This window comes from Nannospalax galili, unplaced genomic scaffold (assembly GCF_000622305.1).
Source record: "Nannospalax galili isolate Female #2095 unplaced genomic scaffold, S.galili_v1.0 scaffold1617, whole genome shotgun sequence".
In the NCBI taxonomy this organism is placed as follows: domain Eukaryota; kingdom Metazoa; phylum Chordata; class Mammalia; order Rodentia; family Spalacidae; genus Nannospalax; species Nannospalax galili.
In genome coordinates this window covers 1232947-1259333 of record NW_008340915.1, presented here as the reverse complement: position 1 = coordinate 1259333, position 26387 = coordinate 1232947, and the positions used below count along the sequence as shown (strand labels likewise).

Sequence of the window (26387 nt, the reverse complement as noted above, 5' to 3'; positions counted from 1 at the left end):
CCTTTACTGGCTGGGTTATCTCACCCCCCCGTCACATTTTTTTTTTTTCTTTCTTTCTTTTTTTTTTTTCGGTCTTTTTGAAGCAGGGTCTCACTGTAGCCCCAGCTTTCCTGGAACTCACTATGTAGACCAACCTGGCCTTGAACTCACAGAGATCCACCTGCCTCTGCCTCCCAAGTGCTGGGACTACAGGTGTGTGCCACCACAACCGGCTAATTTATTGTCACTTTTTAAGATCTTTAGAACAAAAGAAAAATCAAATGTAGGAATTACAGAAGACAGTAAAAATTTTCCAATGTTAACATGTCTAATATCTATGCACTAAGTATATCTTACAGCAGTCTAGGTGTTCGGGAATGATCTGGACTTAAGTAGTATGGGAAATGGGCCCTTTTTTGTTCTAATTGTTGTGTGAAGCCTTACTGAATTTCAGTTTAATTATTTTTGTACAGCTTCATTTTTTCCTGTAAAGCTCCAATAATACTCTCTGGCCTCGTAGGGCTTTTGTGAATATTAGACTAGTCATGGTTGATTATATTATCCTTTCAAATTGCCTTTTAATTTTCAGCTGATATAAGTGAAACTGATGATATAAATTAATTAATTTTGGATCTCTTCAGTGTTTATCCTCTAGGAGATTTCAGGAGATAAACAGGAAGGCAAGGTTCTAAATGACATGCCATTGGGTCTGTGGCATTTTATTATTCTTTCCTTGCTTTTTTGCTTCTAATGTGCTATCTTTTACTGTGCACATAAGTAGCTACATGTATGCTATCTCAGGCCTGATTGATTTAAACTGCATTGACCTCATCACCAGTCACACTGCTGGTAGGTAGCTGTGATGTGTAGGTGACTCTTTGAATGTGTTCTGTTTGTGACTTGTGCACTTTTCACAAAGTGCATTTTATGCCAGGTAAATTTCTGTGAGTTTTTTCTTGCCTGAAGCCCTGCTTATGGTCTAGCTTTATTTCCTCCTGTACTGTGTGAGCTTAGGTGGCTCCCTGAGTATCAGGTACTTTCCCCACCTTGTTGTGGGGTTGGATTTGCTGTGTAGAATACTTCTGTGGAAGGTTTCTTCTGTCTGCCACTGTTTCTTGTTATGTAGTCAAGCTATACTCACAGACTTACGTGGAGATATTGTATGTGTAATTTTTCAGTAGGTTTTTGGACTAACACAGTTCACTCTGATTTTTTTATACTAGCTAGGCACTATATCTCCTCGTTCTCACCTTGTCTTATTCTCCCTGTCTTATTCTCCCTCCTGCCCTCCCCATTTAAAGTCTCTCCATTTCTTCCTTGATAATTTCCAAGTTGTTGGCCTGGGTATCCAAGAGACTCCCAGAATTACACAGGATATTGTCACAGTCCTTGATTGCCTCCCAGAACTTGATGGTAAGACCCTATTGCTGAAGACAGGACATACTTTAGACACAGGATTTAGAGAAATGGAGCTGGAACTCACTTGGAAATCACCTCCCATGAAGGCTAGCTCTCATAGCTTTGGAGAGCACTACAGAAGCTGCTAATGGAGATGTCAATCTATGGTCCAACCCCAGCTTCAAGGCCTAAAATCACATCAATGACCAGCACAGCAAATGATATTCGTGCACAGGGGCACTTTTATTTGGGGATAATCACAGCTACCTAGTTGGACTCAGAGCTCACTCAAAGCTCACTCATTGGGACGAAACTCATGTCTGGTACTGTAAACTTAGCCAAATACAGATAGCCAGAGAGGTCATATTGTTAGGGTCTGTGACTCGGTGGGTCTCTTCTGGAGAACAAATGCACGAGTATGGAGATGCAACAATCAAGCAGAGTTTTATTAAACTAGCTAGCTGGGGCTGACCATCCTTCCAAGACACGCAGGTCTGGTTAGAGCGATTGACCCTGAGGCAATTTCAGGTAAAGATTATATAGGCTCCCACAACCGTTACACAAAAGCCCGCATTTATACAACCAATAGTTTCAAAGCAAGCATTTCACAAACCGATAACTTCAAGAAAAATGTTACAACTCCCTTCAGGTGTCCCAATCGGGGAGGGATGGGTGGTATGTGCCTGGCACAGCCCTTCCTTGTTATCTTGTGTAAGCAGACATGCCTACAGACATGACACAATGGGAGGAAACTCATCTGGTACTGTAAACCTAGCCAAATACACATGGCTGGAGAGGTCATAGATCTTAGAGAAAACCCCAAGGCTCTCATATCCCTAGACAAATGTAATTTCTTACTATATGCAAACTATGGATCCTAAAATTTAAAGACAAGTATCCCAGTTACCACCCATCAAAGTAGCTTCTTTTTCAACAGACAGAAATTATATTAGAGTTACACTGCTGGTCAAACACAGAGATTTTCTGTGAATTGCCCAAGTCTAAGTGGCACATCTAGGATGCAACCTCTTTACCTAAGGCTCATGGAACATAGAACAAGGGATGAAGAGAACACTAATGCATCTTTCAATTCTCATCAATGAAACTCCCTCATACAGCCAGAGGGTCAGGAATGCAAAAGGCCACAAATGGCCAAAACACAGAGAATAAATGTCTGCAGAATGTGGGATTTTGGTCAGGACTCCTATATTAAAATTCACCCACCCAGGGCTCAGGGACCATTGTGGAAGAGGGCATGGAAAGATGGTAAGAACCAGGAGGTGCATGACCATACAGAAATAGTCCACAGGCCTCTGGGACCTTCTCATACAATCCTATAGCAATGGTATCAGCATGCATAAGACCCATGCAGACTTAAACAGACACAAACCCAACACAGAACTGTGGAAATGAACAGCAGGCCCCAATCTTAGCCAAAGAACTAGTAGCATCTAATTACTGCTCAGTGAGGAAGAGCTAATCTTCTTAAAAGGAAGGGCACTGTATAGATTGACTAGATGCCAGTGGATGAACTTGCACTGAGGGACATCTGGGAATATAACATGATAGGCCTTAACACAAATGACAGAATGTATGAACTCCAGTTGGGGGTGCTATGGGAGGGTGCCAAAGGAGAAGGGGGTATAAAGATAATTTTTCTGTATGAAATACACAAAAATTCATAAAAAATTAAAAATGAAGAATACTTCTGTGACCTGAAGTAGCTAGCTTCTTCATGTATAAAACAAAAATAGGACTGAAATATATATTCTGGGAATACATTTTGAAATATTGATGATGGTTTAAAAATTTTCCTTCAGATTTTCACCTCTAGAGACTAGGCCTTCTTGATTCTATTTCCAGTTTCATTAGTATTAACATATGCTTATTAAGTACCACATCATTATATGCTCTCTACTGTAAGGAAAACTGTATGAATATGATCTCTCTGAGTTTCTGAGAGCCTGCTAAGTCTAATAAGGCATTATAGATAAGTAGATCATTTATTTGTAAGAATGAACTTGTGTAAGTATTTTTATCTTGCATGCAATTAAAATGTCGTTGGTTCATACTTAAGTGTTTATTTTTATTATGTTAAAATATACATATCATTAATCACTTGAAGTGTACAGATCAGTTGTATTCAGTACATTCATAGTGTGAGCAGCCAATATCCCTGTCTATCTGTATAACTTTTCATTTTGTAAACCTCAAATTTTTACTCATTAAACAATAATTCCCCCTTCTCTTCCTTCCCTTATCCCATGGCAACCATACGTCTAACTCCCTGTTTCTAAGAATTTGGCCACTCTAAGTGCCTTAATTATAGGTGGAATGATACAGCATTTATCTTTTATGATTGTCTTATTTCACTTAACACAATGTATTCAAGTTTCATCCATATTGGAGTTTGTCAGACTTTCCTGGTTTTAAAAATGGTGTGCTAAGGGTCTGGAGAGATGGCTTAGTGGTTAAGAGCACTGACTGCGCTTTCAGAGGACCCAGGTTTGATTCTTAGCACATGGCAGTTAACAACCATCTGTGACTCCAGTTCCAGGGGATCCAATGCCCTTTTCTGGCCTCTGTGGCCATTGCACGACATGGGTGCAGCTACCTACATGCAAGCAGTACGTGAATACACAATATAAAAATAATAAATAAAAATACTTTGGGACTGGAGAGATGACTCAGCAGTTGAGAACCTCGTTGCTCTTGCAGAGGACCTAGGTTTGATTTCCAATACTCACATGGTAGCTGATACCATCTGTAACTCCAGTTCCAGGGGATCTGACACTGTCTTCTTACCTCCACGGGCATTGCATGACATGAGTGTACTCACACAAACATGTAGGCAATACACTTTTACAAATAAATAAAACTGTCATTAAAATATTAAATTTTTTTTACATGATGTGACATGCCACTCTTGCATGCATAGACTGCATTTTGCTTATCTAATCATGTGTTGATGAGCACTTGAATTCCTTCCACATTTTGGTGATTATCAATAATGCTGCTATTATAATACTGAATACCTTGAGTAATGAACAATTATGGGTATAAATATATGTATTTGAGAAACATTATTCATAATAGATACCAGTTTGTATCTTTCTTGTTGTCTTTGTATGACTTTAATATCAAAGTAATGCTAACTTCATAGAATGAGTTAAGAATCTTTTCTTGTGCTCTAAGTTTTTGGAAAAGTTTGGGGATTGTTTCAGGTTCTTTAAATGTTTGTTAGAATCCACCATGAACTCATCAGGTTCCAGACTCCTTTGTCAGATTTTTCCTTCTTTTATAAAATATATGTGAGTGTTCTGCCTACATGTATCCAAGTATACTTGTGTGTGCAATGCCCATGGAAACCAGAAAAGGGCATCCAGTTCCCTGGAACTGGAGTTACTGAAGATTGCCACCTACCATGTGGGTGCTGGGAACTGAACCCTGTCCTCTGTAAGAGCAGCCAGTGCCCTCAATTGCAGAGCTGTCTCTGTAGCTTCTGTCAGAAGGTTTTCTATGCTGATTCGATCTTACTAGCTTTAGGTCTTATTTGGATTTTCTCTTTCTTCATGATTTGGTATGATTTTATGTTTCTAGGAATTTATTTTCATTTCATCTAGGTTATAAACCTTGCTACTAATATATGGCTTTTAAAATTTAAAATATTTATTGTTTTGAAAATTTTATACATGAGGGGCTGGAGAAATGGCTTAGTGGTTAAGAACACTGGTTCTTGCAGAAGACCCGGGTTCGAATCCCACACCCACATGGCAGCTAACAACTGTCCGTTAAGTCCAGTCCCAGGGGATCTGATGGCCTCTTCTGACCTCCATGGGCATTGCACAACATGGGTACACTTACCTACATGCAGGCAATACATGCATACTCATAAAATAAAAATAACAAATAAAATTAAAAAAAGAAAATTTTATACATGAGTATTGTATTTACATCATTTCCATCTATCTCTTTCTCCTTCTAACGCCTCCCAACTCCTCCCACCTTACTGATCTCTTCTCTAATTATTATTGCTGTGTGTGTGTGTGTGTGTGTGTGTGTGTGTGTCTAATATGAACAACCTACTGAGTCTATTTAGTGGTGCTAATATGCACAGGTTTTTGGGCTGACCACTTGGGATTAGATGACCTATCAGGGAGCTTATCCCTGGAGAAAGCTGATTCTTCCTCTCTTAGCAGCCATTAATAAGTTCCTATAGCTCTTCATCTAGAGGTGTGACCTTGTGAAATGTCCCCCACCCACGTTGGCATGTAAGCTGGTTGTCATTATATAGGTCTTGTTTAGGCATCCATATTGCTGAGATTTCATGGATGTAGTTTCTCTGTCATGTCTGGAAGACATTGTCTAGCAGCAGGTGTCCTGGTCCTCTGGATATGGGCTATTGCCATTGTTCTTGGTTGCCTTTCAGAACCTGTAGGCAAGACCCTGTTGCTGAAGACAGCACACACATTGGGCATAGGACTTGGAGGAATTGAGCTGGACTGAACTGAAACCCTTCTCTCTGAGGACCAGGTCTCATGCTATTGGAATGTCACATGCAAGCTGTCAAGGGAGAAAAGCAATCAGTAGTCTTATCCATCTGTAAAGCCTAAACCCTATAAACCCAAAAATGACTGGCCCTGCAAGATATTCTTAATGGTGTAATTGTGTCTCTTTTATCTTGGGCCTTACCAGCAGTTCTCTAATTGGACTTAAGGCCTGCTCAATAGGAGAGAATCCATGCTTAGTACTGTAAACCTAGTCAAATACTCATGGCTGAAAAGGTTATAGACCCTAGAGGAGAACCTACCACTATTTCCCCTAACAGTACAATTTATAACTATGTTCTAAAAGCTTATCCTTAAACTCACAGGTAAGTGTAGGTCTCACCCCTCATCAAGCTTCTTTTTGCAAGAGATGGGGATGATTACAGAGAGCCACAACTGGTTAAAATGCAGGCAATAGGTACTGGAGAGGTGGCTCAGCAGTTAAGAGAACTGGCTGCTCTGGAAGAGGACCTGGGTTTGATTCCCAGCACCAACATGGCAGCTAACAACCGTGTGTAACTCCAGTTCCAGGGGATCTGATGCCTTGTGACCTCCACGGGCACTGCATGACACAGGTGCACTTACGGACCTGCAGGCAACACTCGTACACATAAAATAGAAATAGTAAAATAGTGCAAAAATGTAGACAACAGGTGACCATGTGGTACCCAGCCTCAAGTGATACATCTAAAATGTAACCCCTACACCTAAGACTCAGGGAACATCATGGAGGAGGAGGCAGAAAAATTGTAAGAACCATATATGGCTTTAAACAACTTTTGTATGCATCCATATGAGTGTGTATGTGGGTGTGTGTACCTTGTGTGCATGTAGAGAAGCCAGAAAAGGGTGTTGAGTGTTCTCTTCTATCACTCTTCTCCCATTCTTTTGAAGCAGGGTCTCTCCCTGAGCCTGGGGTTCCTACTAGGCTAGGCTGGAAGCCAGCAAGCCCCAGTGGTTCTTGTGTCACCACCTTCCTAGGAGTTGGGCTCATAAGTATCTGTGGGGCTATCCAGTTTGTTAGGTGGTTTCTGGGATCTAAACTCCAGTCCTCATGATTGTGGAGCAAATGGTCTTAATTGATGAGCCATCTCTACATACCATAGATGACTTTTATTATGTTTATTTAGTTGTCTTTTGTTCTTAGTTTGTTGGCTGATTTTGTCACAGAAGAGTATTAAAATCTTTTGGTTGGTTTTCTTTGCATCAGCAGATAATTATATGGTCCGTTCCCATTTTTTGATACTCATTATTGCATTTGGTCATGGTGCGTACTCTTGTAGGTATGCTCCAAGATTCAGTTTGTTCATTATTTTGTTGGCTTAATATACTAAGGCCCCCATTTCCTTATTTTATGTCTGGTTGTTGTGTTCATTAATGACAGTAGGGTATTGAAATCGCCCTTATTGTAGAACTGCCTGTTTCTCCTAGCATTTCTGTCACCTTATGCTTCTTATTTCACCAGTGTTATACCTTTCTGTACTGAACTCTTTTTAATTTTAATTTTTATTTTATGTGTATGAGTGTATTGCCTGCATGTATGTGAGTGCACCCATGTCGTGCAATGCCGCAGAGGTCAGAAGGGGGCTTCGGATTCCCCTGGAACTAGAGTTAAGGATGGTTTGTAGCCGCCATGTGGTGCTGGGAATCGAACCCAGGTCCTCTGCAAGAGCAGTCAGTGCTCTTAACCACTGAGCCATCTCTCCAGCCTCTAAGCTTTTAACAATATGTGATGTCTTTGTGCCTTGAAATGCTTTTTGATTTGAAGTCTGTTTTGTCTTATGTGTTAGCATATCTACTCATGCTCCATTTTTGTTATTGTTTCTGTGGAATGTCTTTTCATGTTTTTTTACATTCAGTCCATCCTAATTTATTTTTTTATTTTATTTTATGTGTATGAGTGTATTGCCTGCATGTAGGTAAGTGCGCCCATGTCATGCAATGCCCATGGAAGTCAGAAGAGGCTGTCGGATCCCCTGGGACACTAGTTACGGACAGTTGTTAGCTGCCATGTGCTTTTTTTTGTTTGTTTGTTTTTTGTTTTTTTTTTGAGACAGGGTCTCCTTGTAACCCCAGCTGGCCTGGAACTTATTATGTAGACTAAACTGTCCTTGAATTCACAGAGATCCACCTTTCTCTCTTTGTCTCCTGAGTGCTGGGATTAAAGGTATGTGCCACCATACGCAGCCTTACATCATAATTTTTTTAAGAATTCATTCTCCAACCTCTATGGTTTTCTTTTTTTTTATTGTCTTTTTGAGGCAGGGTCTCCCTGTAGCTCTAGCTGTCCTGGAACTCACTATGTAGACCAGGCTGGCCTTGAACTCATAGAGATCTGCCTGCCTCTGCCTCCAGAGTGCTGGGATTAATGCACCACCACGCCTGGCCTCCAACCTCTGTGTTTTGATTGGAGATTTTAACCCATTTACATTTAAAGTAATTGCTGATAAGAAAAGACTTTGTTTTTTTTTGTTTTATTTTATGTGTATGAGCATTTTGCCTACATGTATGTAGGTGCACCATGTCCTGCTGTGCCTGCAGAGTTCAGAAGAGTGCATTGAATTGCCCTGGAACTTAAGTTATTGATGGTTGTTAGCCTCCAAGAGGGTGCTGGGAATTGAACCTGTGTCCTCTGCAAGAGCAGCCAGTGCTTTAACTGCTGAACCATCTCTTCAGTCCTGACTTTTGTCATTTTGAAACTTAAAAAGTATATGGTGGCGTACACCTGTAGTCCCAGCACTTGAGAGGCAGAGGCAGGCGTATCTCTGTGAGTTCAAGGCCAGCGTGGTTTACATAGTGAGTTCCAGGACAGCTGGGACTACAGGGAGACCCTCCTTCTAAAAGACACACACACACACACACACACACACACACACACACACACACACACACAAGTATTTGTTTGTTTGTTTATTCTGCATGTGTGATGGCTTAAACCTGCCATGGCAGGTATGTGGACATTAGGGGACAACTTGTGGGACGCTCTGAGGATTCGACTCACATTGTCAGGCTTGATGTCAAGCACCTTTGTCATTTTTGTATTTGTTTTCTATATGTTTAATAGGTCTTTTTTTTTTGTTACTCATATCCTAGATTAATCTCTATTGTGTTTCGTTTACTGTTTATGTAATGAAACATTTAAATTCTCTTTTCTGTAGCTATTTTCTTTGAAGTTACCTCAGGGTTATTAAGACCTCTAATTATAACATTCTAACTGAATTTATATCAGTTTAAATACAATAACATACCAAATTCTGCTCATTTAACAATTATTTCCATTCGTTGTTGATGCTATAAATTACATCTTTATATGTTGTCTGTCCCAAATAGTAAACTAATAATTCTTTTTTTTTTTTTTTTTAGCTAGTTTTAAAAAACCAGAGGGAACCATATTAGTCCAACAACCTACTGACAAATTATACATACAACTAGTTCAAGGAACAAAATATATGTCTAGTCAAGGTTTATCTGAGAACATTTGGTTTTTGCCCAGGCTTTATCTACATGGCACATGGTAATTAAAAGAACTAGACTAACCTTCTTGGATGTTTAACAGCCATACTTTGAGGCTTATACTAATCTGGTCAGGGGGACTTAAAGGAAAGTTTTTGCTTCTTGCCCTCCGAGGTCGACTAAGTTCCAGGGGACTATGGAGTATCTCTCAAAATGTCAAAATGTGGTGAGTCACCTGTCTTCTTGTTCAGGGAGGCCATGGAGATCCCACCAGATGAATGTGAACCAGTGTCCAGTCTACAAAGAGGAGGGTCAACACAGAGGAAACATTTCCTCCATGCTTCCTAGTGAAGCCAGCCATGGTTGAGCAGGACCTTTGATTTATCTTCACATAGATGGAACTGGTAAAAAAAAGGAGCCAGGGCTCCTTCCAAGCCCATTTGACCCCTGAGGAACAGATCCTCAAATGACCTTAAGAGTGAAAATAAATTGGTTTATTTGGGCCAACTGTATCATCTTAAACACCCAAAAGGAAAGTATAACCAAAGATTAAAGTGATTAATCAGTATATTTCTTTAAGAGTCCATGTGCGTGATGGGGCTGTATAGATGGCTCAGCAGTTAAGAACACTGGCTGTTCTTGCAGAAGACCCGGATTCGAATCCCAGCACCCACATGGCAGCTAATAACTGTCTGTAATTCCAGTTCCAGGGGATTCAACAGCCTCTTCTGTCCACTGCAGGCATTGTACAACACGGTTGCACTTACCTACATGCAGGCAATATGTACATACACTTAAAATTAAAAAAACGATATTAAGAGTCCATGTGTATATAGCTAAAGGCTACGTAACAAGAAACAATGCCAGTCAGGAGATACCTTCCTTTGAGTTGTTGGCCAAGGTGGCCCAAGAACAGCAGACCCCAATCTTATCTAAAGGAATATTGACAACTGATTGCTGCTAGATGAGGAAGTGCTGATCTTCCTAAAACAAGGAACTCTTGGTAGGCTGAGTAGATTCAGTGGATGGACTAGCACTGGGTAACAGCGAGGGACATTGATAACATGCTGGACAGTAACAGGGATAACAAAGTATATGGGCTCTCGGGGTGGGATGGGGTGAGGGGAATCTATGGGAGGGTGCCATTTGGGATTCGGGTGTAAAGATAAGATTGTTTGGGATGTTCTGTATGAAATACACACACACACAATCAATAAAAAATAAAAATTAATTAAAAAAGATGAATAATATTGTTTGGGATGTTCTGTATGAAATACACCAAAAAATAAATTAAAAAATTTCCTGGGGGTGGGGGGACATAAACTAATAACTCTTTTAAATGTGTTAATCTCTGAAATTATCAAATTTGCAGTTAAGTTACAACATTGCTAGATTTCATACTAACTGTGTTTTAAGAATGTTTTAGTTTCTTGAATCATGTAGAAAACAAAATTCAGTTATAAATGGAGACTGTTGACTTTTCTAATTACCCAGGTGTTCATCTTCACTGAGACCTTTCTTTCTACATACAGCCTGTAGTTACTATCTGTTCTCCTTTTATTGTGTCCTTTATAGCTCCCTTGAGTATTTCTTATGGGTAAGGTCTAGCAGTAATGAACTGTCTTTTTGTTTATTTAGGAATGTCTTGAAGGACTGTTTGAAGGCTCTTTAGGTTTCTTAGTTTTCTGAGACTTTATCACATCTCATAATATTAGTATCATAAATGTATCATTAATGTTAGTGAGATTTAGGTCAAGGTGGTCTGTGTAAAACTGAAGATTTGTGTCTTTTGTAGATGATTGCTTCTACCTCTTACTACTAACCAATGAGTATGATTTGAATACATGAATACTGTTTTATGAATCTTGCATATTACTGTGTAAATTAACAGAAAAATTCTCTGATTCCTTTAGGGGGAGTAACCAAACTGATTTTTTTTTTAATTTTCAAAAAATTTATTATTTTATGTGTATGAGTATATTGCCTTCATGTATGTGAGTGCATTGCCACAGCAATCAGAAGAGAGTGTTGGATTCCCCTGGAACTGGAGTTAAGGACAGTTCATAGCCACCATGTGGGTGCTGGGAATCGAACCCAGGTTCTCTGCAAGAGCAGTCAGTACTCTTAACCTCTGAGCCATCTCTCCAGCCCCAACAGTGAATTCTTTTATAAGTCTGCTGTACTTTTGAATTTAATAGTGGAAACTGGATCTGTTACTGTTACTGTTTCTTCTTTGGCAGTGAGGGAGAACAACCTGCAGGAAATCAAGGAGGACTTGGAATTGGATCCAGAGGAGAACAGCACCCTTTTTATGGGTATCCTTATCAAGGGGCTGGCCAAACTGAAGAAGGTCCCAGAGACAGTTAAGGCCATCAAAGAACGCTTGGAGCAGGAGCTAAAGCAGATTGTGAAACGGTCAACGACCCAGGTGGCAGACAGTGGCTATCAGAGGGGAGAGAACCTCACTGTGGAGAATCAGCCAAGGTAAATGGGGTATAGTTTTGTTTTGTTATCTCTATTTATTGTACATTTTCTAGGGTGGAGAGTAAATAACTTTGGTGTTGGTAGTCTTTTCTTTAACATGGTTTACTATATTCCATAGAGACTCAAGCCAGACATTATTCTGTTTTGTGTTGATGCTGTTGTGAAATTTAAATATATTGTCCATATTCACATACAATGAATGAGAGATATAGATACATCCATAATGAAGATTTATGTTCTGATGTATTGAGTGAATAAATGACAAAGGAGAATGTGGCAGTTGTTGAACATGCGTTGGTTACCAAGCAGTTGTTAAATAATTTATGTGTATTACCTCATTTAGATCTTACTACTGCTCTGTGAGATACTACATCTTATAGTAGGAGATTTGAGATGCAGACACAGGTATTTGCTGAAGCTTGTGCAACAGGAGGCTGGTCTTGGAATTGAATACAAGCCCATTTGATTCTGAACTCTGAGGTCTTCTCTCATGCTTTCTTCTTTATGCTGGTGATATTTGCTAATAGGTAAATATCAGAAATTCCTAAATTTACTCAAAACAATAGCTAGGATTTGAATTTCAAAATTTTTGTTTCATAAGGAGAAAATGGAAATTGTATTCAGATATCCTAAGCCTGTGAATATTATACATTGGGAGAACATGTTTGTCAAATCAGATGTTAGGGAACAGTAGTCCAATATTGTTTGACAGTATTTGAAATTGGTATTTCCCTGAAAATCAGATTCACTGTAAAGGGGTTTATCTCACCGTCACCTGCTCCCCCCACAAACTCCCACCTACACAAGGCATGTACAGAGGCAGGAATTTGGCATGAAAAACAAAAGTTAATGGGCATTTCAGTTTTATTAGAGAATAGAAGGCAAGTGGATGTAGTGGAGGTGAGGCCTAAGAATCTGGAGTTAGAGGGCAGCCTCGGCTACATGGGGAGACCCCTGTCTCAAGAAAAAAAGAATCACATGAGTATCAAAGAGAAAAAGGTAGTTTTCTCATTTACTCAGATGGATGTGCTCCTGGGAAATGTTAGCACATGAAGGGCTATAATCTTGTTAATGAGCTGTTAAGGAGACTCTACTGTTTTTACTTAATGCTTACACTTTAAAAAATACATTAAAAAGAATTAAGAAGAAAGAATAGTAACTCACATAGACTTTCTAAGATTTATTTTAATATTTTAGAAAAACTGACATATTCTTTTTATATTTTCAATTTTTTTTGTATATCTAAGTAAGACTAATTTTAATTGATGTGAAAGCCCTTCAGAAACAATTTTCGTGTGAGCTTCATTCAAAAATACTATGGCTGGTGAAAGAAAACAAAACAATAGCAACAAATAATATAAACATCTGCCTGGGTGTCTCCTGTTAGAACGAACCAAAGCAGGTGGTTGATGAGCATGGGTTTTAGAGCAGATCTGACAGTGTTTGAGCTTGATACTTCCCTTATAGGGCTGCCTTCTTTAGAAGAGGCTATCTGGTTATGTTGCTTAGCAAGTACATTGTACACATTCATCTCTATACCAATACATGTGTTTGTTACTGGTGCCTTCTTCAGTTTCCGTGTTTTTCATCACTCATGTCATGATCCAGAGAAGTTAGGGAATGGTTCAGAATTGAGCTTTTCTTTTTTCTTTGCTTGGTGCCTGGATTTCCACCCAGACCTTTTGACTTCTTGCTAATGAATACTCTAAAATTCTGCTTTGCTATTTGCCCTATTGCTGCAAGTCCCCAGAAAACTAGACTGAACTTTCATAGGGAAATAACATTACTATAATATATACTGGAAATAAAGCAAAAGGGCACAGATCAATAACTTTCCTGCAGATCTCATTATAGTGCCCTTAAAAACATTGTGCCTTTCACAGGATTTTGACTTCTTCTTCTTCCATTGCCTCAACTGCTTCCAGAATTCAGGAGTGAAAATTACATCAGTAGAAGTAGAAATTCAGCTTCTTGCCCCAGGAAATTAAAAATGATTCTCTGTGATGAATGAGTCAGCAGCAGGTTTTCTATTCTTTCCCCTCTTTAAGTTTGGGGGGGAGGTGGGCAGGAAATATTGGATGCTAAGGAAGTGAGCAAATTGTTCATCTCTGCTTTTTTTGTCTGTAGTATAATCCTAGTTTATAAAACCCCCAATCTAAAATACTTTGACCGGAACCCTTTATTATATGATAAAATATTACAGAGAAAACAAACACAGGATAAACCATGTCATTTGAAGATGAAAGATTAAATTATTAAACTAGGATTCTAAATGACTGACAGTTTTGAGCTGGCCTTTGGTAGCTAGTTTATGATAGCTATCAGATGCCTTAATACTTCTTTTTTTTAAAAAAATATTTTATTTAGTATTTTTATTTTATGTGTGTGAGTGTTATGCCTGTGTGTAAGTAAGTGCACCCATGTCATGCAATGCCTGTGGAGGACAAAAGAGGCTGTTGGATCCCCTGGAACTGGAGTTACGGACAGTTGTTAGCTGCCATGTGGGTGCTGGGATTCAAACCTGGGTCTTCTGCAAGAACAGTCAGTGTTCTTAACTGCTGACTCATCTCTCCAGCCCAGCCTTAATATTTCTTAAGAATTAATTCCCTTGAGGTAATCAGACATTCAAAAATGACTAGCATTGTTGCTTCTAGGGGATTGGAATTTGGGAAAGGATATTATCAAATGGTCCCTTAAGTGTGTTTATACATGCTTATGTGCATACACATACATGCGTGTGTGCATCAGACTTTACTTAGATGCTAGTGACATCTGTTTCAGAGAGAAGTAAAATCACAGTATTTGTTATTATTATTATCATAATTACTATTATTTTACCATTTTGAGAATGTTATGGCTATAGGTAGAAGAATTTGTTTTCCATAAGCATAATAGATGTATAGGTAAAAAGAACCATCCATTCCCAACTTGGATATTCTCTGGTCTACCTCCTAATGAACTATCTTATTCCAAAATATTAATATGTAAATGCTACATACACTGAGGCAAGATGCCAGTACTGTAAGTTTCCCTAAAAGTTTCATTGTTCACCATCTTGTTAAATATATTCTGGTTGTGATACATTGCAGGCCTGTTTCTTTTTGTCTTTATTCAAAGGGAATTAATGTTCTGTGTTATTTTGCTAGAAATGGAGAATGAACCATGCTAGTGAATTCTGTCTTGCTTTAATTTCTGCAGAGCCAGAATACTACCTTTGCCACTTAAAAAAATATCACTTTGGTAACCTACTTTTATTTTTCATCTCCCCTAACTGTCCATTAACTAGTCTTTGGAATATTCCATCTCTTCTGTGCTTTCATTATGTGTTGGTATCTATAAGCGTCTACACACTGTTAAAGGAAAATAGTCAATGCCTTTTATCCTGAACTTGTGTTAACATGAGAGTGATATGAGCCTCACTAATCTATCAGAACCACCTGCTACCCATTGTTTACTCTCAAGGGTTGCAGCTTCAACTTCAGATGGCAAACATGGCTTGCAGCCTCTGTAGTTAAGAACCAGTTTCTTCAATTCCTGCTGCCTTATTGTTGATTATTTCCCCAAATTCTAGCTTATGAGATTTTTGTATCATTTTTGTTCAAAGAAGTTGGAAGAAGTTCTGTAATCACAAATACTAAAAGCAAAAGGAAAAGACTGAAGGAAAAGATTTTCCCATAAGTGTGAAGTTTTGTCAAGAATAAGGAAGAGAACAGGATGTGGGACAGGAATGATTGGGGAGTGGGGTGTGACAAGCACTCTTTTTGAAAATAGTTCTGTCTATACATGAAGCCAACATGCATTGCAGGGAGTGATGCTAAAGGCCTGTTCCACTGTGGTGAACTGTTGTTCTAGAACAGGACAGAAAGAACTGAGGGAGCTGGAGCTGTTGGGGACCCCTGCTGTGAAGTAGAAGTCCCTTCACGTCCGGACAGCTCACGCAGCTCGGATTCATGTGCTGAGACTCCTTTCAGCAGAGTACCTGGCATCCTTCCTGACTCCTTTTGAAGTGCCCGCCACAAATGCTCTAATAAACATGGCCTTTGGCACTGAAAGATACCATGCTTTCCTGTGTGATTTTTCCATGCAGTCAGCAGTCTAGCAGCGTGGAAGAAATCCACTTCCATATGTAAATAGAATGTCTCACAGAATATCTATCAGCCAAAGCTTTTACCACTACCCCCATGGTATAAATATCCCAGTCTTTCTCTAAATATCAGAGAGCTGGGTCGCAGAGCTGCTGAATCACCGAGAGCAGAGACACTTAATAAAGCTGTAACACAGACTAAGCCGAGTCTTGAGTCTTGTGTCTTACTACCGGCGACCTAGCCTCTCCGGGGGGCAGCACTCCTCCGTTACCGACTTGCGGACATTCCTAGCTTTTGCCGTTCTTGTACTCTTCCCACGTGGTCCAATGGCCAGTGGACCTCGCTTCCTGAGGAAAGTACATGGGTAAATTAAGGGCAGGATTCGGCTGGACAACGCTCCAGCAGCAGAGGAACTTTCAGCACCGGAGCGGTGGACGCGCAGGACCCAAAGCGGCTGAAAAGCCCGTGGGACACCCGCCGCAGCTCCCAGAGAGGCGCAGCCAGAGCCAGACCCGCGCCGCAACTCGCCAGGTGTGGCGGGGACCTCGAGATACCCGCGCACCCCACGCCTGGGGCCCAGAGTGACCCCTGTATGGAGCCATGGCTGCCAGGGAGAACGTTCTCCCTTTTGAGGGAGACTATTTTGCAGTGTTAGAGACCACTAATATGAAGAAGGATAATTAATTGTCAGTTTTGAAAACAAAGAGAATTACATGTTTTGTAAGATGGTATTTTTAAGAAGAAAAACCATGGAAAACACTAGAACAAAATATACTTTAATGGTTAAAGTGGTAAGGCTATAGGTTCTGGTACCCTGTGAACTCATTTTACAGCTTGTATTAACGTGTCAAAAAATTGAAAAATAGAAATTAATTTAAATAACTATTTTAACCAGAAGAAATTAATAATGAAAATGCTTCTAGGGAGTATAAATTTTCCATAAAACTAAATTTAAATGTGGAAAATGTCATGTTTGTTTTTAGATCCATGAGACATTGTTCTTTACATATGCATCTATCTGTATATATTTGGTTGTTGACTGTCCCTAGAATGGAAGAGAAGAGGGAACTAAGTGTCTCACTTAGTCCCATGGCTTTGAATCTAGCATAGTGCCTACCAGGTTCGGAGTAAATATTTGTGAATGAAATAATTCTGCATAGACTGTATTTCAGCTATGGACCAGACACTGGACTGAAATGCCAAACAAATCAGACATAGCCTTGTCCTCATGGAGTTTAAAGGTGAATAAAGACATCCTCAGATCAATGTACTGCTCTGAATTGTAACATGATATATCAAGGGCGGGTGAAAGGTATAGCCACCACAGCACCTGACCATGGGTCCCTTATGTAGTCTGACTAGGGACATAGATGGAGATAGTTGGTGTTATTATTTTGAAAAAAAGGCAGCATTCACTGTTGTTTTATTTTAGTTGTAGTTGTCAAACTCCATTCGTTTGATGGCACCTACTACTGGTTCTTTTAGTTAGTGTGACATCAGCATCTGAGATGTGAGAAGGACCCACTAGACTCTTGACATGCCATTTTCATACCTCTGTGGCTGGTTAAACTGTGATGAATATTACCAGGGGTGCTTTTCTTAGAGACAGCATCATTTCAAGTCATGGATCATGTTTGAGGGCTCCTATATTTCTTTGTCATTGCATTACGTTGTTTTATGTTTACCAGTCTTGAGAGGTGAAAATGTGAAAACTGGTATTTCCAGTATGGTTTGGGTTTGCATTTTCTTATGTGTGCGATTACACTTTTCTGTCTTTTCTTTTTTTTTTTTAGATAGGCTCTCCCTGTAGCCCCAGATGGTCTGGAACTCACTTTGTAGACCAGGGTGGCCTCGAACTCACAGAGATCCGCCTGCCTCTGCCTCCCAAGTGCTGGGATTATAGGCATGCGCCACCACGCCCGGCTGTTTTTGGTCTTTTTAAGACAGGGTCTCCCTGTAGCCCCAACTGGCCTGGAACTCACTATGTAGACCAGGTTGGCCTTGAGCTCACAGAGATCCACCTGCCTCTGCCTCCCAAGCACTGGGCCTAAAGGCATGTGCCACGACATCCAGCTAAGATTACACTTTTCATTTCTGTAAAAGAAAGTTGTCTGTTGTGGTGTCTGGGTTCTATCTGGACATAATGCTTCAAAATAAACTGGATTAAGAGTGGACTATGGGGTGGGGTGGGGGAGGCAATGATGATGACGACCAGAGAAAGGACACTTAATGAGTCCAGCAAGGTGCTGGATAAAGGATGGCTTACTATCTTTTTACCTTCACTTCTTTGATGTGTTTTTTCCCCACATGCATACAGAGTCCACAGATTACTGATGCAGCTAAGTGACTAACAGATAGTATACAGAGTAGATATTCTGGATGAGGGCTCATTTCATCTTACTACTTAGAAATGGCACACAGATTTAAAACTCTTTAATTATTTCTGGAATTTTCTATTTAAAATTTTAGGACTGTAATTGGCAATGGATAACTAAAATCACAGAACAGAACCACATATAAGCAGGTACAACATATATCTAGGTGGACTCTGAAGGAGGGTGTTGGGTACCCCTTTTATTTAGGGTAGCAGTCTCCCCATGTCTGGATAGCCGTAAGCCGGCTCGGTGCATATGGGGAGACTCCCCTTCTCAGCAGGGCGCCTTCTGCTCTCCTCCCTGACTTACTTTTGAAATGCCCGTCACAGATACATGCCCTCTGGCACAAAAACTACCAGGCTTTAATCAGGCATTATCTGATAATAGAAGCCCACGGCCCTATGTAAATGAAGAATTCCAGGAGCACCTATCAGCTAAGGCTTTTTCTACTGTCTCCACACTATAAATAATCCTAGTTTTACCCCAATAAAGTTGGAGCTGGAGCTGAATTACTGAGATCTGAGCTGAGTCACTTGTCTGAAGCTGTAACACTAAATCCTGTGATCCAGTCTCCCCGGGGGGTGCTATCCTTCCGTCATCGACTCATGAAGACCCTGCTTTCGCTGTTTCTCACACCTCCCCTTGTGACCTGGTGGCCACCGGGTCTCGAACCCTAGAAGGAGTGCACGGTGGAAATTGAAACGGAACCCGACCGGGCAGCTGACAGCGGTCCTAGAGCCGCCAGCTCCGGTAGCAGAGACCCTCAGCAACGCGGTGCAAGAAACCCGCGCACCCCAGTGGCGGAGAGCCAGGGACCCAAACAGCAGACGCGGCCCGCGGGACCCGCCACACTCCAGCGACGTGTGGGAGACTGGCGCCACGCCCAGCAGCTGGCCCCCGAGATTCCCGCACGCCCATAGAGGGGACACGTACTTTTAATCAGATCTGACACTTATTACAGTAGATCGTAATGGGCTATTCACCCCTTTCATTCTGCCTGCTAGGTATCTAACCTGTAATTGATTGTCAGGGTTAGTTCTGGCCTAACTAACCCTGAGCAATTCTAATTTCTATGCACTTGTTAGATTCACTTACCTTTTTTATAACCATGATTCTTTCCAAGATTAATATTTGCCTCATTTCCCAAAATTACCCCAAATTACCCTTCCCCCTGGTTTCTCAGCCTATGAAAGCTGTAGAATTTTCCAGAAATGCATTTAATTATTCCTCTAAAATTTGAAAATGTACACCTTTATAATACTTTTAAAATTTGGAGTCCAGAACTTAGTTAGGAAATCCTACTCATATACAAAGGCATTCTTTTTTTTAAAAATCTTTTTGAGAGAGGGTCTCCCTGTAGCCCCAGCTGGCCTGGATCTTGCTATGTAGACCCAGCTAGCCTTGAACTCACAGAGATCCCGTCTGCCTCCCAAGTGCTAGGACCAAAGGTGTGCGTCCTTTTTTTTTAAAAAAAAAAAAAAATGTGTATGCATGTATTGCCTGCATGTAGGTAAGTGCACCCATGTCATGCATTGCCCGTAGAGGTCAGAGGAGGCTGTTGGATCCCTTGGGACTAGAATTATCGATAGTTGTTAGCTGCCATGTGAGTGCTGGGATTCGAACCCAGGTCTTCTGCAAGAACAACCAGTTCTTAACTGCTAAGCCATCTCTCCAGCCCCCAATTTTTATTTTATTTTATGTGTATGCGTATGTTGCTTGTGTGTAGGTAAGTGCACCTGTGTTGTGCAATGCCTGTGGAGGACAGAAGAAGCTGTTGGATCCCCTGGAACTGGAGTTAACGGACAATTGTTAGCTGCCATGTGGGTGCTGGGATTTGAACTGGGTCTTCTTCAAGAACAGCCAGTGTTTTTAACTGCTGAGCCATCTTTCCAGCCCCCAGGTGTGTGTTCTTATAAAGTGGTTTTTATTTTTGAGGAAGCCTACAGGCTCAGGCCCCAAGGTTAATTTGATAGTACAAGTGCAGTGTTATGGAAAGGGAAAGAAATGAAACATTCTTCATGTTTTCTTTTAGATCTGTAACTAGAATCAGGCATGTTTTTCCTTTTCAAATACGTAATATTTTCTTTCCTCTCTTCATTCCCATATTAGGTACTCTTCTCCTAAGTGTCTGAAATGCAGGACTTGGTGGAAATTGGTCATTTTATTTTACAGAAAAGTCATTAAGAGCAGTGTTGAAGGAAGGTCAGGCATATGTCCTTGTGGCTTCTTGTAGCCATTCCCAGGCACTGCATGTAGCACCTGGACATGCTTGGAATTAGGAAGGGCCTCAATGTAATTTAGATGAAGAGTTAATTCAAATCAAAGCAAGCGGGAAGCAAGTAAATTTAACTTCATTGATTATGATTCCGTTTGATTAAATCTCTACTTTTGATTACACGTATCAGTGAGAACATGCTTTAAATATACCCAACTATTAAATATTAAAGGGTATGAATAGGATGAACCAGGCACATAGTAAGGAAATTCCACCATTTTTTAAACTAGGGTGTATCACTCATAGCTATACTGTTTTTTTAAAACAAATGAAAGGAATTAAGTCTCTTGTATATGGGAATTATTACTACAATTATTATCTAAGGTATATAATTCATTACATGGATGGTCCTAAGTCTATGTACTTTCTAGTAAGACTTAAAATAATTAATAGCAGCACTATAACAGATAAGTTAGTAATATCAACATGCTTGTGGTTAGTCTGTAAAGATAAAGCTGGATAGCTGTCTTTGGGTTGTATATTGTCCTTGCTTAAAGTCTCTAGAAAAGGGGCTGGTGAGTGAATGGGGCAGAGATACTATTCAGTACTACATTTCTTTAAAGCTTTGTTTTGTGTTTGACAAGGTTAAAAACCCATCTGCTCTTGATTTCTCTATAACAAGTTTAGAGACTGGACCAGTAAAGGGAATAATGGATAGGATCTCATTCATGGTTGTTGTAACTGTTTCAGTGTCACCCTTCATGCTGCATCAGGGTTGCTTCCCTGTTTAACAGACAGTGGAGGCTGCCTTATGTCTTGCCATTTTCTGTGCACTTGTTAGATTCATAATGCAAAAGGTGCTTCAAGCTCAAGCAGATACCTGATCTTTTCATTATAGAAACAAACACAGACAAAGAAACACTTACCCCTTGATGCTATATAGGGGGGATGCCAGGTGTGATTAAAACCTCTTTATTTATATTTCTGGTTATCATGGGTGCCTCTTAACTCTTGACCTACCACTTTGTTATGGTCTAATCAGATTGGTCTGTGAGTTTGTAATATGGGGGTTAGCTTTGTGTTGTTAGCTTTGTTTAGGATTATGCCCAATACTTTTAACAACTGAATAAGTATGATAAAGAATCAAATAACATAATGTTTTAATAGGAAGTGAATTAAAAAAATTCTCAGCACTATTCACATGGTGTCTGAGGAGTTATACTAACTTGAGAGATAGAAATGCAGATAGTCTGCATGGGGGAGTGAATAAACTGGAATCTGGGTGCAGAGCTATAGAACCCTGTGTTAGATGAGTCTTACGGACACATTCATGCTTACAAAGCAGACTGCCAACTGTTATCTCACCTGAGTGAGTCTCACATCTGGCCTCATCATAGGCAGGGCATTATTACTAATCCCAGATTTATTCATAGAAACGTAAAAACTGAAATAATTTGACATTTCAGAAAGCTTGTTGGTAGTAGACTTCACATTAGAAGTGGTCTTTTTCTACCATGTAAGCTTGCTCCTGGTTTATATATGCATGATGTTTCTAGCTTCTTTCCTGGACTTAATTTTGGTTTTCCTTAGAAAAGAACAATGTTTATACTGACAAATCCATTCTCCCACTATACCTGTCCACCCCATTGTGATCCATGCATGGTAGGCCTCTCAGAGATAACTGGACATGTTAAGAAGTGGGATCAGCAGTGACAGAGAAAATGAATCCTAATTAGCTCAAATTTAGTTATTTACTCAAATTTAGTTATTTCAACAGTTCCTGTAGAGACTTTGTACATTCTCATGCTAAATAATATACAACCAAGTACTAGGAATATGCATCTAAAACCTTAAGGTTTCTTCTTTCGTAGAAGGAGATTTATGGGTACTTGAAAAAAAATGTTCTGATATGATGAAATACTATTTTTGAAATAGGGAAAAGACCTTTAAAATAGTGACACCAGTACTTTAAAAGAAAGAAGCCTGGATTTATTTTCTAATTTCAGTCATTAGCCACACATTAGAGTTAAAGTTCATTCAAAGTCATTTTTCTGGAATTCAGAAGCCTGACGTGAAGGGAGGTAACATAGGAAGAACTGATTAGAGCTGTTCTGTTTTTTTCTGTTCTTTTCATAGTGCAGATGGAGGATTAGTCAGCATTCTTCAAATAACTTCATTTTTGTTTTTACATGAAGCCTATCATTAATGTGGTAAAACCTATCTCTCTGCCTGTAAAAGTAGGTTTTGGATAACCTTGATGATTAAATGGAGGTTATGTCCTGTTTGAAATGAAAGATAGTTGGTCAGCAAAGTTAAGAAAATGTGTCTCTGAAATATAGGCAGGCAGAGCAAAGACCTTGTTATGATGTAGCTGATGATTAATTCATTTAATGTTTCATTTAAAATATAAACTCAGAGTCTAGTACTTTTTTACTATTTAGAACATAGTGGTTGGGAGATAAATATTCTGTGGTTGTTGCCCTTGTCTGTCAGTAGGAAAATGCAGAACCCTGGTACTATAGTCTCAGCAGATAAATAGTGACCAGAACCACTTTTCTGCATTGTGTGTCTTTACTTCCTGAGCAAGTCAGGCAGTTTCTTGGCTGCCAACATGGGTTTCCAGACAAATGACTAATTCAAGGTTCTCTGGATGTTATATTTAGATTCACATTATGCTTATCTAACCTTAAATATTGAACATTTTTCACAGCTTGATGATGGGAGCTTTGTACATGAATTCTTGCCGTCCCGAATAAGAGACTGCTCCTTGACATTTTCTTATTAGCCCTCTGCTTTTTTCCTTGATGGCACTTGAAGATGGGAGCCACAGGGATGGCTACAGGTACAAAGTTAGTAGAAGAGCCAGGAGGATAAGTGCTTCACTTATACTCATAAGAAGACTGATTTCAAACCAGCCAAGTAGTTGGATATGTGTGTAAAGAAAAAATGCTTCCGTCTTCACACTTTTTTGGTTTCTTTTTTCCATTTAAAATAGATTTTATTACAGTATTATTAAAATTAATTCTGAACATATGTCTTTCAGCTTATGACTTTATGTTCTCATAACTTGTTTATGTTCTCATGTTTTGGTTGATAAAGTTACTTTTTTTTTGAGACAGGGTTTCCTTGTAGCACCAGCTGGCCTGGTACTCGCTGTTGTGGACCAGTAGACCAGGCCCGCCTCAAACCTGCCTCCCAAGTGCTGGGATTAGAGGCATGTACCACCAAGCCCAAATGATGAAGTTACATTTCTGAGAGCATGTTTTTGCATGAAATTTTTAAAAATCATGTGCTTCTAAAACTATTAAATTATATAAAGCACTTGTTTCTTCACCACTCTTATTTGTAATCTTCCTCTAATTTTGCCAGAGTTCATTTTCATTCCTTCATTCAACAAATATTTACTGACTACTGCATATTATGACAAGTACTGGTATGCAGTCATAAATGAGAAATAGTTCTTAGCCTCAGTGAGTTGGTAGTCTAGAAGAAATAGGATTGAAGGTAGATGCACTAGCCTGAGGATTGTTCTTATTCTGGGATGAGAGGGTATGTGAAGGTAGTCGGGTAGTAGTGGCAGCGGGATGACACAGGCTGCCTTGAGAGAGAGAGTGAGAAGAGGTGGAAAAGTAAGGGAACTTGGCAAATGCTTGGATATGAGGCAGAAGAGGGCAGTGTGACAAGATACTGGTTTAGATAATGCGGAGAAATGGGTCTAGGAAAGGAGATGGTGAGTTCTGTTTTGGGTCATGAGTGAGGTGTGCAGCTCAGGAGAGGGACCCCACCAGGAGGTATGCTTGGAAGTCCCTGCAGATGATAAAGAAGACAGTGTGATTTGTGAACTCACTAAGGCAGACTCCAGAGACCCATATCCTACTAGCTTAGCCAAAGCGGCATTTTAAATTTCAGTGTCTCTGTGTGTATGCATAGGTGTGTGTTCATATGTATCGGTGCGTGTGAGTGTAGCTGCACATGTACCATGGCACATGTAATCTGCCTTCAGCCTTGTTTGAGTCAGGTTCTCTTTGCTGCTGCGTGTATACCAGGCTAGGTGGCCTGTGAACTGAAATTTCTTCTGTTCTCCCCCACCCCCTACCTAAAAGGAGCCTTGGGATTACGGAAATGTGTGTTAAGGCTTCTGGCTTTACATTGTTATGGGGATCTGAACTCAGATCCTCACTTGATTTATCCATTGAACCATCTTCTGAACAGGACTTAATAAACCAGACTGTGGGAAGAAGCATTGTAGCTGGGCCTCAGAGTATCTAGACTATCTCTCATCTCCTTTTTTCCTTTCCAAATGGTAAATGTACACAATCTCTTTATTATATTTTTAAGGTTTTTAAAAAATGCATTCTCATTCTCGTATGTTTTGTGTATAACTCTCACAATCACTTTGCAAGTAGTAAATTTTCATGAGGAACCCAAGCGAAAGCCTCATGGCTGTTTAGTAAAAGACGGGTATTTAAATCCAGCATTCTAATGCTAGTGCTCTGTGCTAGGCTTGGATCCTTGCCATGTGAGCACTCCTATTTCCTTCCATGCTGTTGTATTGGTGTAGTGCTACATACTGTTTATGTCTCTGGATTAAAACCTGTAAAGGTGTTACTTTTTTCTGAATAGTAGAAATTTCAATAAATTTAAATTTAGATCCCCAAGTTTATGAGGTCTCTTTAGGAAAAGGCCTCATTCAGTACAGCTAAAAGAATCATAGGTAATTTAATTATGTTTGTGGTATTGTCAGATTTGTGGTAAAAGTCCATAGATCCAAACTGAACTTACATAGCTGAGCTAACTGTGATACAACATATTGCTCCTTCTCCTACTTAATATTTTGTGGTGGAGAATGATTTTAGGGAGACTGCATTTTAAGTTCATCGTGAGTGTGTCTGCAGCTAAATGCACACGTTTTCAGTCTTGTGTTATGTGGGCAGTGGAGAGTATATATGAATATTAACAGCATATTTATTTCTGGGAGCTTTAACTTGGGCCAGACTAGTGTAGATTTGTGCTCTGTATATGTGGGTGGTTTCTTATCTCTTTTTTCAGTTCCTTGATGCATGATGGCAGCATCCGCTTTTTATATTTTCCTGTTTTAAGGAGAGTGTGTGCTGACGAGGAACAGTGTGCCCTTGAAGAGCATGTGACTGCTTTATTCTCCCTTATTAGCTACCCTCTGCTCACCCGACTCAGTCCACCTTCCATTGTTCCCTGAAAGCTTGCTTGCCCTGGTCCCAGGGGATGTGTGAGTTGTAAATTTCTCTTTCCCTTACCTGACCTCCTTGAAGCCCTTGATCCTGCTGGTAGTTCTCTTTGGTCTTCTAAAAATCTCTCTGACTACCTTCTTCTCTAGTATCTTGCTAAGCATCCCTTTTCCATGGTACTCTTTCTAGGAGTTTTGGCTCAGGCCTTGCTTGCTTTTCTAGCTGCTTAGTATATTTAATTACATCTTCTCAAATATTTATGCTTTTTACATTTCAAGTATCAGTCTCTCTCTTGAGCTCCTGACTTGCATATCCAAGCACCCATGGCCATGATAACCTTAAATTTAGCATATCCAGATTTAAACCAATACTTTCCCTTCTAAATTTCTGTTTTCACTTTATTTTTCCACCTCTTTCTCCCTTTCTTCCTCCTTATTTCTTCCTCCCTCTCCCCCGTTCTCTCTCTGAGGAAATGTTAGCATCACCTTTGGTATTATTCAAGCCAGAAGCCTAGACAGAGGGATTCTACAGGAGTGGCTGATGCTAGCACTGTTCCAGCATTCACTTTATTAAGTAGTGGTCTTACCTCCACAGTAATAGATACTCTGAATCTAATCTTACACGTCTTACATGTCTTTCCCCATTGG

At 39.9% G+C, this 26387-nt stretch overlaps 1 protein-coding gene across 1 annotated transcript in view; it reads left to right on the top strand.

The window, feature by feature from the left end:
• The window catches only part of Exoc4 (exocyst complex component 4), an 849021-nt gene that overhangs the window by 104755 nt on the left and 717879 nt on the right, over positions 1 to 26387 (top strand). Inside the window, exon 6 of the mRNA XM_008836072.2 lies at positions 11618 to 11861. Coding sequence (XP_008834294.1) covers positions 11618 to 11861 — 244 coding nt within the window. The remainder of the gene's footprint in view (positions 1 to 11617; positions 11862 to 26387) is intronic.